Source organism: Anthonomus grandis, chromosome 1, assembly GCF_022605725.1.
Source record: "Anthonomus grandis grandis chromosome 1, icAntGran1.3, whole genome shotgun sequence".
NCBI lineage: Eukaryota > Metazoa > Arthropoda > Insecta > Coleoptera > Curculionidae > Anthonomus > Anthonomus grandis.
Genome location: NC_065546.1, coordinates 33931874 through 33944300, shown reverse-complemented (window position 1 = coordinate 33944300; position 12427 = coordinate 33931874). Strand labels below are relative to the sequence as shown.

The window sequence follows — 12427 nt, the reverse complement described above, 5'->3', positions numbered from 1 at the left end:
GTGATTTTAAGATTTCCAAGTCTAAACAACATCTAGAGATATTTAGATCTCTGCGCAAGACAATTAAAGCTCTAACTGCACAAGCCTACAAAATGTACATCCATAGTATTGAGAACAAAATAACCTCCGATCCGAGTGAATTTTGGTCTTTTATTCGAAGCAAACGTAATCAGACTCAAATCCCCGGCTCAATGAAGCTTTCTAACCAATCATACAATACGCCTGACAGCATTGTGTCCGCTTTTGGAGATTATTTCAGGAGTGTATACACGAACTCACTTCCTAGCGATCATCCTGTCGTCTCTGAACCTCCCTTAACTTGCATAGACGTCGTCGCGCTCGCGGCGACCGACATTATAATGGCGAGCAAGTGTCTCAAAAGCAAAATGACCTCTGGCCCAGATCTAATTCCTAGTTTTTTAGCTAAGGACTGCTCTGTTGCACTTACAGACCCTCTGCTCCACATTTTTAATCTGATCCTTAACACAGGTATTTTTCCCAATATCTGGAAGCAAGCTAAAGTTTGCCCTATCTTTAAAAAGGGCGATGCTGGAACAATAGAGAATTACCGCCCTATATCCATTCTGTGCAATTTCTCAAAGTTATTTGAGTTGGCTCTCTATAAATTAATTTTTCCCAAGGTTAAGTCCATGCTGGCCAACGATCAACATGGCTTTGTTTCTGGCCGCTCATGTACTACAAACCTAGCATTCTTCTCTCAGTTTGTGTGCGAAGCACTTAACGATAGAAGTCAAATCGATGTTATCTACACAGACTTTCAAAAGGCTTTTGACCAGATTGACCACTTCATCCTATTAAATAAGCTTGAACGCCAGTTTGGATTCTCCGATCGCTTGATAAAGCTCCTTAACTCCTATTTAGTTGACCGCTCTCAGTTTGTAGTGGTCGAAGGCTTTAGATCTGCTTGTTTTTCACCCACCTCTGGAGTTCCTCAGGGCTCGAACTTGGGCCCCCTTCTCTTTAACGTTTTCGCTAATGACTTGATCTCCACCCTCAATTGCTCTCGGTTAGCATATGCTGATGACCTAAAGCTTTTCCATAGGATTGACTCTATAGCAGATTGTGGTCTACTGCAAGAGAACATGAATGCTGTACACCATTGGTGCACTTTGAATCGGCTTAACCTTAATGTTTCCAAGTGTAATGTGGCCAGCTACTTTCGTATCAAAAGTCCAATTACCTTTAATTACTCAGTTAATGGAGAGTCTCTGGCAAGGTCTACCTGTTTCAAGGATCTTGGAGTCACCTTTGACCAAAAATTTTCTTTTATCCCTCACATCGAAGATACTGTTTCTAGAGCTACTCGCATGCTAGGCTTTATTATTAGAAATTGCAAACTTTTTTTGAACACTGCCACTGCCAAAACGCTCTACTATGCATTTGTTAGATCCAGGCTGGACTACTGCTCCCTCGTTTGGTCTCCCATTTACAACCAGCACATTCACCTATTAGAATCAGTCCAACGGCGATTCCTTAAATGTTTGGCATTTAAGGATGATGGAGTCTATCCTCCAAGGGGTTTTGACCATAACCTGCTGCTCTCTAGATATACTGAACGGTCACTTGCGAAGAGGAGAGAGATGCATTCGGTGAAATTCTTGTTTAATTTACTTAACCATAAAATTGACTGCCCATCCCTTTTGCAAAGGATTTGCTTTCATATACCACGCCTAGGATCCAGACAGTGTCCAGTTTTTAACTTGGACACAGCCAGGTCCAACATTCTGTACCAGAGTCCTATTCACTTTATGTGTCAAAACTTTAACACTATTGCTGATTCTTGTGACATTCACCATGATGATTTGGCACTTATCTTGAATCACCTGCGTATGGTTGGTGGGGGAGGCTAGGTTATTTAGTCTTTGGTTATTTAGTTTTTAGCTTGAATACATTTATTTACTAATTTTTTTTTTTTTTTTTTTGGTCTTTTGATTTAAATTAATTCTTGATTCTTATCCTAATTTAGTGTTGATTTTTTATTATTTATTTTCTCAAGTTCACTACTTTTTTTTTTTTTTTTTATTATATAGCAATTCTTTTGTAGTTCTTTTATAGTTTAGTTGCATGAATCTAATACAATTCATGCATTCGTACATTTATATATTTAATTGATTTTCCTGTAACTGGGTATATGTAACCTGTTGGAAATAAAGCTTATTATTATTATTATTATTATTTCATCCCACATACACATAAAAGCTTTATTTAGATGAGATACATGGATGCCCAGATTATAACAACTCAGTTGTCTACTATAGTACATATTACTATGAGTTAAATTTGGTACCAGTAAAACTTGCTGATCCACAGATATCATACAAAAGTCACAATTGGGAAAATGTGAATCGTAAGAGTCCTTATTCATACATTCAAGGGCTCTCTTATACTTGCTGTGATGAAGTAATTGCTCTCGTTTAGCAGTTACTAATCCAGATCCACTGGAACATGAAATCTTACAAGCAAGCAAATCGCAGGTCCTGCAAGTCGGTCCTGGGACGGCAAAATGAAACATGTGGAAAACCTTTCAGAAATACTTTTTGATAGAATTTGTAAGTAATTTTGCTTCCTGGATTTTTGCTGGTAAAACTTCTGTAAAGACGACTAATATTAACATCACTACTAAAATACACTTTGTTACTTTTAGCGCGACCATAGTGACTTTCATCGCATGGAAACGAGTTAACGTGGTGTTTGATTTGCTCCCAATCTTCGTTTGTATACTTTTGGTGATGTGCGTTTCCCTTTCTTTTGTCTGTGTAAGTGATAAGTCCTTCTTGACACCGACTTTGTAGAGTTTGTAGACGTCTGTGCGATACCGCAAAAATATCCTGGAAAGTTTTCTTGCTCACTTGGAAGGAGCTACCTGTATTATTAGGAACAGAATAACAAATGGTACATTTCCTGCGACTGTTAGTTGGGGTATCATAGGTCCCATGGCGCCTCCGCTTTATTTGTGACACAGACAAAAGTCGCAGCAAAAAAGTGTTCTGCAAGTTGTGATTTTCCATCTTCATAAAATCTTCACGTAATTTGAGTTTCAAATCGAGCGAGATATTTTTGCAGCCGTATTTGCATTTGCAAGTTGCCTGTAACAATAAAAAGTGATTAAATTTGCGATAATGATTTTAGTAAGTAACAAAAATATGTAAGTTTTTATTACTGCAGGCACTTACGAAAATGTTTTGACTAAAAATTTCAAAGAGCCCCCCTTGTTATAACATATAACACAAATTAATCAATTTATTGACATTTTTTATATAAAACTTAAGTGCATTAAAACGAAATACTCACGTTTTCTTGAGGAGGTGGCAGCGCTGGAACACTTTTATTCTTTCGATTTTTATAGGATTTACCAGAAACGCGATTTTTATACTGTTCTGCACGCTTTGAAGTTTTACTGAGTTCACACACATGCTTATCTGTTTTATTTTCCATTTTTTATTGGGTATTTTCTAAGAATTAAGCGAAACGCTTCCTAACCTGAAAGTCCCCCAAACCAAAATATAAACAAAAAATAAATACAAGGACTACAAGTGACTCAAGTCCGTTAAACGGACGGTTAATTTCAATAAAATTCGCTGATGGCACATAGAACGTTTGGAAAAATTATAGGTCGCGTACTTAGAACATTGTCATTCTTAAGTTAGGCAACATACCACGTTTAAAGGGGTTTGGCACTTCGAACGTTTTCAGGGTTGTTGGCGATGGCACATAGAACATTTTTAAGGCAATATCTCTATTTTGAAAAAAAATGGCACTTAGAACATTTGGAATTTCCTCTCTTCATATGTCTTAAATAAAATGCAATATATAGGTAGGTACTCAATATCACAGATAGAATGTGAATTTTAAAAACTCTTCAGTTGAATAGAAGGCATTAGAGACTAGAATTTGTTTTATTTTATTCTTAAAACGTTCCAAATCTAAATCCACATAGTCGGTAGGAAGTTTATTATATAATTTAACAGCTAGAAATCCGGCACCACTCTGACACCTTGTTAAGCGTTGGTAAATTGGAACTAGCCTATTTATGTTTCTAGTACCATAGTTGTGTATATCACCATGTACTTTATACCGATCCTTATTACTGTGTACCCATAAAAGATTTTCCAATATATATACGGAAGGCAGGGTAAGTATTCCCTTCATAGAGAAAAAGGATCTACAATTCTCCCTACAACCCAGCTCACCCAAAATTCTGATTGCCCTTGTTTGTAGTGAAAACAACCTTTTTGTTTGTGGGGCATGACCCCAATAGCATATGTGGCTATGGGATGGAAGTTGCCAAAATAGGCTGTTCTTAAGCCAGATTCAGATAAACATCCAGCTAGGCGATGAAGGGCATATATAGATGTTTTTAGCCTTCCGGCAACAATATTAATGTGGAAATGCCAGTGAAGTAGAGGATCCAATAAAACTCCCAGAAACTTAATAGAAAAATCCTTTGATATGGCAGCTGGTCTCAGAGTAAAAATAGCTTTGTTGGTCTTGTCTGCGTTAAGATGCAATCGGTTCATGTTAAACCATTCCTGAATTTCCCCCTGCAATACTCTTAATTTCCTCTCTACGGTCTCAAGAGTATCTTCGGCACATGCCACTGTTGTGTCATCAGCAAAAATGGTCAGTCATCCAGTAATTATGAAACACCCTGTATAATGAATCTTGATCTTGCCATGTGTTTTGAATTTGGAAGAAAATACCTTTTTTTTGTCTGAATACTCTTTAAGAATATTCTAATTATTCCTGTGAACATTTTATTAATGTGGAAATTTGATAAGAGAATTAGCAAGAAAAATAGCTCCAGGCAAAACTGCTTTAGCTATCCAAATTCTTAACCTAGAATAATGGTGTTACCCTCAAATCCATTATCAGACCTCCTCTGTATTCATGTAAAGAAAATATAAGGATATTTTGAGTGGCTTACTTATACCTGAAAATGTGGCTAAACTTGTAATTTGACATCTTATGGACCTTGCTTAATAAAATCGTCTCTAACTCAAAAAGTTTTGAGCACAAAGGACATTCTTATACGAAATTATCAGGAAAGAGTTAAGTAAAATAAATGTGAGAATATTTAACTAACTCCAAAACTTCTTAATTTCAGATCAAACTTAGTAGAACTGCCGACGTCGTACATTTCCAACAACTGCCAAATGCCGCCGATACATCAGCAATCAATGTCAAAAAATGATGTTGACTGTTTTAAGCCGTTCTGCGCCGATCGTCCCACCATTTTCGAAAATTTAGAGTCGATGGACAGTAAAAATAACGGACGTAGCAAAATCAGTCCACATAAGTTGGACCAACCCACAAATCCGTTGCGTTCGAAGGGTTCTCCTCTTTATTATACCGAGGGTGGCACCAGAATCACAGGGTCAAATTGCCAAGATTTTTGCCCATATGTGGGCTTAAGGTACTAAATATTTTTGTAATTTTTTGAAAACCTTACAGCAGTTAATTCTTCTCTCTCTAGATCACACGATGTCCCAACAAGAAAACCGCTCTGCTTCACCACAGAAACCTACTTCAATCGACCGATAGACAAAGAAAAATACTCCAAAGAAGTGGAATATTTAAAAGAAAAGCTGAAAATTTTGCATAATTCCGTTTATACAAACCATCCGAACCCAGTGGGAGTAAGCATAGTGAATCTGGATGCGGAACGGGGGGACGGCCTCCAAAATATTGCCACCAGTATAGAAATAAAACCAAAAGTGTTGAAGAAAAGTTTATCCACACAAACGCCCTTAGTGAAAACATCAAAAAGCAAAGTGTCATTAAAGATCAGAAAGGCGAATCAGGGGATTAAAAGTAAGAAGGTGAAGAGCAAAAATGGGATATCAGAGAATCCACTAAGGTAAGGCATTTAGCAGATGAGTTAGTTTTATTGGGCTTACCACTGTTTGGCAAGAGTAGATAAGATTAGCTTTCTTGCTTTGTTGTTTCAAGTATGTTTCTTATGTACAGCTTCTAAAAACGAAATTGGTAAAAAAACTTATAATGTATAATTAACCTTATATTCCATATAAATTCAAAGCATAATCTTAAATTCAAAGCAATATTATTATTTTCCAATATAAATTCAAAGCATAATGTTCCAATTTCCTGGAATAATAAGATTCTATATTGTATTCATATTAGATGTAACATTTAGAGCAATTTAAAAGCCTCCATATCCCTAAAAAAAGCTTTACTTTCCTTGAGTACACAGTTTATAGTCCCAAGAAGTATTATGAATATTGTGGGATATTCTTATTAACTTATAAGCAATGTTTGGTCAATCCAAAGCTAGGAATAAGTTTCTACATTACTGTCGCTTATTTTTAAGCAATTTTTTATTTAAATGACTTAAGATCAACAAAAAATTCACATATGAATTTTTACATGACTTAGTATGAGTAAAGGTTCAAAGTACCAAAAGGTTTTATGGCCCACTCAACTGCCTGGAATAATATACTATGTTATTTCAGTAAACAGTTATAGCTCCAAGAAGATTTCTCTGTATTTTGCCTGAAATACAGAGTAAGTAGTAGTAAACAAAGTAGTATTTTGATCAATCACCCAGGAACAGTTTGGACCAACTGCTTGAAATAAGCCTCTAAATCACTCTTGTTCTTTTATAAGCAACTTTAGACCAATGCCCGTCCCACAAATACCTTGAATAAAATTTTACACGTCCAATACCAGGTTTTATGGGCTGCTCAACTGCCTGGAGTAAGATACTACTTACTGTATGTCAGGTCAATGTTTCAGTGCGAAATTGTAAATATTAATGTTAATAATGTCAACTTTGAATTTATGCTCCTAAATGTTAAAATTGGTATACACAATATTGCAATACTTATAATATACAGGCCCCCTAAATCAAAAGCGTTTGAAATTATAAATTTCCTGGAAGAAGTTGTTCCACATCTTTTAGTGACCTATGATTATTCACTAATTCTCGGAGATCTAAATAATGATATGTTAAAGCCTAATTCATTATATTCTATGCTTAACTCTTTTGGATATGTACAATTATTAGATGAACCAACTCGTATAACAAATACTTCTGCAACATGCTTAGATCCCATTTTTATCAATACTAAAGATATTTGTCATAAAAGTGGCACCATTGTTTCAGGTTTAAGTGATCACAATCAAATACCTTTTTGCACTTTCAAATTAGAAGTTAAAACACAAAAACAAAAATTTATAACCATCCACAATTTTAAATATTTCAATGAGATATATTTTAGGATCGATTTATCACATATATCTGGGATAATATTTATTATCTTGAGGACGTAAATAAAAAAGTTCAATATTTAGAACAAAATATAATTGTTTATTTAATATTCATGCACCCTACAGAAGCCAGCTCCCTGGTTGACAGACACCTTAAGACTTATTTTAAAGGAACGTGATAAGGCTTTGACTAAATACAAAAATCACAAGTGTTTAGAAAATTGGAGATATTACACGGAGTGTTGTAATTTTACGTTGGCATCAATAAGACGAGAAAAAGCTGCATATCTTGCAAGCTTGGAGAGTGACAAAACTGGTAAAAAACTTTCGAAAGGTCTAGAAACTTTAAATATTAAAACAACCAAGAATAATAACAAGCTGCCGTTTAATATATCGGATCCAAATCAAATAAATGATTTTTTTTGTAAGCGTCTTTAATAAATCTGATAAATGTGTAAACAAAATTAACTTCTACTCCAGTAATAAATTTACCGAGGATAATTTTCATTTTTCTTTAGTAGACCAAAATACTGTCGAAAAAACTATAACAAATATTAGGTCCAATGCCTCTGGTGTGGGTAACATAACTCGACGTATGTTACACTTATGTCTCCCTGATATACTGGATCATGTCACTCATATTATAAATTGTTGTTTGGAGGTAGGATATTTTCCAGGGCCTGGCGTGAGTCAGTGGTATGTCCGATTCCCAAATCCTCCAGTCCTGAAAGTGTTCAAGATTTGCGTCCGATAAGTATGCTTTCCGTAATCTCCAAAGTTCTCGAAAGAATAGTCTATATGCAGCTGTCATCATTTTTAATGTCAAATAATATCCTCCCTTCCCATCAATCTGGTTTTAGGAAACATCATAGTACAGCTAGTTCACTTCTAAACGTCCGATAATATTATGCGAGCTCTTGACAAAAAGATTTCAGCCATTATGATAGCTCTTGATTTCTCGAAAGCATTTGATTGATCATGACTTGCTTGTAGCGAAACTGAAATATTATGGCTGTAGTGAGGTTGTTTTGTCTTTTTTTAAAACTTACTTGTGGCGTAGAACCCAGAAAGTGAGGGTGAATAATGAATATTCTGCTTTCAAAAATATTATTTCTGGTGTCCCACAAGGGTCGATCCTAGGCCCATTATTATTTCTTATATATACTTCAGATTTACCCGGTCTAATTGAAGATTCTAAAATACATCAGTATGCTGATGACACTCAATACATACATTATTTTGACTCTGCTAATTTTGATAACATGGCTGATACTATTAACGCTGATCTGAACGTAATAAATCAATTTTTAAAAGAGCATAACCTTGTCATTAATCCTAATAAAACAAAAATGGTTTTGTTTTCAAACTGAGGATCACCTAAAAATGTAATGGAAACTGTTCACATTCAATTGGATAACAAATAAATAAATAAATAAATAAGTCTTTATTTCCAACGGTCACCCACTTACAGGAAGTGCAGAAAAAAAATACAAATCAAAACAATAATAACAGAATAAAAATTAAATGCAAAAAAACAAAGTAGTAAAGTAAAACAGTTAAAACTAATTTAAAGAATAAACAAAAAGAAAAGAAAAATAAAAAAAAGAACTCAACATACCTTTATGCCACACTTCTAAATAACAAACAGCATTAGACAGGTACTTACAGGTTGTAATACTAGGTTATTGATTGAGTAGCCTCAGCACAGAAGATAGTGAATCAACAAATAGATCTATGTTGTAGTTACAAAGCGTATTAAACAAATTACATATGTAAAAAATCGGAGCTCTCTTGAAAATATTATTTAATGCTCTGTTGCAATAAAAAGTGCGAGAATTTCTGGAGTTTATCCTTGGGACAATGTACCAAATCTGATTTAGGAGTGAAATGCAGTCTATTTTGTTGTTTACTAGCTTATATAATAAAGTTATAGCCGTTGTCACACGACGATCGAGTAAGGTTTTCATATTGAACCGTCCAAGCATGACATTTTGGCAAGTGCCTCTGGCTGGATAAACGCCATCTTCCCTATAGTGCAAATACTTTATAAACCTGCGTTGTATATATTCAACGTTTTTGATTTCAGTTTCATATATTGGATGCCATATAAGTGACGCATACTCGAGTCTTGAGCGTACAAAAGATTGATATAATAATAGTACCACGCTGGTATATAACGAAACTATTTTGTTCTCTGATACTGTGAAGGTTCTGGGACTTAAAATAGACAATTCTTTAGGGTTTAAGGAACATGTTAATACTCTTCTGCAGAGGTGTTATTTACGCATGCGTATACTTTATGCCAATAAACACATTTTAAATTTTAAAACTAGGAAAAAACTCGTGGTTCTTGTTTTATCTATTTTAAATTACTGCCTTATAGTTTATTATCCTTGCTTAGACCAAATAAATCGTTACCGCCTGCAATGCATGCAGAAGACTTACTGTAGATTTATTTTTAACCTCGGAAAGTTTGATCATGTATCACACTCTATATTTCAGTTGAGGTGGTTAACGCTACCTTACCTATTCAAATTCTTCACTTCTACTTTTCTTTATCGATTATATGTTAGTCAAAGACCTGAATATCTTTTTGAAAAGTTAATACCAAGAAACCAGGTTCACACTCGAAATATTAGATACGATATCTTCACCATGCTGCACCATTCCACGGCTCTGTTCGAGCGATTTTTTACTTATAATGCCGTTAAGTTCTTTAATACTTATAAACCAATATTTAATACTTCGTTAAATGTGTATAGGAAATATTATAAACTTTTGTTTTTAAATCAATCCAAAATATAGTCTAGTGTTATTTATCTTCTAAATACTTTATATATGCTTGTTTCTTTTTTTGTTTTTTTTTCTCGTTTTCTCCATTTAAACTGTGAATGTTAGGAAGGTTAAGAGTTAAAGAGTAGCTTTAAGCTAATCTTCGCCTTCTTTGACAATATAGTTTTAAGTAATATTGTAAGATTAATATTGTTTTTTTTTTTAATAAAGACATATTATTATTATTATTATTATTATTATTATTATTATTATTATTATTATTATTATTATTTATTACTTTATACTCCCAAGAAGGTTTCTCGGTATTTTGGAGTATTCTGATTTATGTTCCAAGAATATTCCATCCCAAATGCCCGTAATAAGTATCTATATTCCTAAGTATCTAATTGATCCATCTTCCAGGAGCATTCCAGTCCAACTGCCTGGAATAAGTCTCTAAATTTCTCTTGTTAATTTCTAAGCAATTCAAACTATAAGAGATTTTAGACCAATAAAAGACACAAATGCCTTAAATAAAATTTCACATTACTTAGTAAAATTCCAGTTCAAAAGGTTTTATCGGGCACTCGACTTCCTGGAATAAGATATTACTTCAGTAAACAAAGATAGTCTATAAATAGGAATAATTATAGTTATCTTCCAAAAAAATGTTGGCCAAAATGCCTGGAATAAGTCTCTTTATGACGTTCGTCTCTGTCAAGACGTTAGTGTACTTAATCAATTTGACACCAGTAGGGATCATTGAATTGTCAGAGCAACTATTCAAATTTAACACTGGATTTTAAAGAATAAAATTAACCAGAAAACAACGGTTTCCGACAACAAATATTTTAACGGAAAATAAGTTTCAGCAGATCCTTAACACTGAAATGAGGGATACTAAAGAAATTAGTCGGATGGAAATAAATGAAATCCTCGAGAAAAGTACATCCAGTATACACGTTGCAACTAAGAGTATATGTTCAAAACAAAAGGTAGTACATATACTCTTAGTACTTATACTCTTAGTACTTAATAAAGTACCAGTAAAATAGTCCCAATACACAAAAGTTTATAGGAAGAAGAAGAAAAATAGATTGAGAAACTATGCTCTATTAAGAAATAAACAAGGAAATTAACTGAAATGTCAGGAAGGATTTACGAGATTACAACACAAAACTCATAAAGAACACTATAGAAAATAACAAAAACATGAAGGTTTCAAAATTCAAACTGTCTGGTGGAAAGTCGAGGATCACTAAAATAAAAGACAAATATGGTGTTGTGGTGAATGGGCATGAGCAAATAATTCCTGCTGTTCCGTATTTCTATAAAGAAGTAGCTCAAGGTAAATAACCCGCAATATAGTAGAAGTGTGATTCGAAACGTAGGATCAGAAGAAATCCCCGAAATAACCTCAGACAAATTGATGAGGGCACTACATCAAATGAAAAGAGCCCGGGCGAAGATCGGGTCACTATTGAAATGCTTAAAATGGGTGGAGAGACCTTGCATGAAAGCATTATAGTGCTGTTCATAGGTGCTGGTTGGAAGAGAGAATTCCAGATAATTGGAATAAAGAGGAAGTTATCCTGTTGTATAAGAAAAGGGACCGGAATAACATTGAAAATTATCGACCCATTAGCCTGCTATCCTATTTATATAAGTTGTTAACCAAGATAAATCATCATCAAAGATGGATATATATGGATGTACCAGTTGAACAAGCAGGATTTCGAAAAGACTTGGGCACAATTGACCACTTGCAAACACTGCACACCCTCATTGAAAAATCTACAGAGTATAATGTTCCTCTACATCTATCAGAAAGCCTTCGATTCAATCAATGGAAAGTGCAAGTATCGACTCCCGATATTTAAACCTTATTAAGTACATATACGCGCACGCATCATTACAAGCTAAAGTCAATGAACAAATAATGACCGATATTATTCGTATCGAAAGAGGAGTGCGTCAGGGAGACACGATTTCCCATGGATGACGTATTTAAGAAGCTAGCCTGCCTGGCAAATTAGAGGAATTAATATTGATGGCGTATACCTCAGCCACTTACGATTTGCAGACGACATAGGCATAATCAGCAACTCCGCCGAAGACTTGAAATGAACCTAACTAAAACCAATTAAGTAATGAGCCCTCAAAACATTTAAGTAAGGTTAGACAACAGAATATTGCAAAACGTATCCGAGTATGTATACTTACGACACAAAAGTCCGAAGAGAGTCCGAAGTTAGGAAATCCGGAGAAGAACAAAGGTGTCAGACGTATTAAAAGTTGCACGCTTAAAATAGGCCGGTCACATTGCAAGGCAAGATAGATAGAATAACAGAATACTGGTTTGGGAACCAAGAGAGACTAGAAGAAGTGTAGGAAGACTCCAAAGACG

General features: G+C 34.6%; 1 protein-coding gene across 2 annotated transcripts in view; it reads left to right on the top strand.

Moving 5' to 3' along the window:
• Nucleotides 1-12427, top strand: part of LOC126734650 (tubulin monoglutamylase TTLL4-like) — a 58985-nt gene that overhangs the window by 4254 nt on the left and 42304 nt on the right. For both annotated transcript variants that reach the window (XM_050438351.1, XM_050438355.1), the window contains exons 3-4: nucleotides 5126-5434; nucleotides 5495-5878. In XM_050438351.1, the coding sequence (XP_050294308.1) occupies nucleotides 5126-5434; nucleotides 5495-5878 (693 nt within the window). The remainder of the gene's footprint in view (nucleotides 1-5125; nucleotides 5435-5494; nucleotides 5879-12427) is intronic.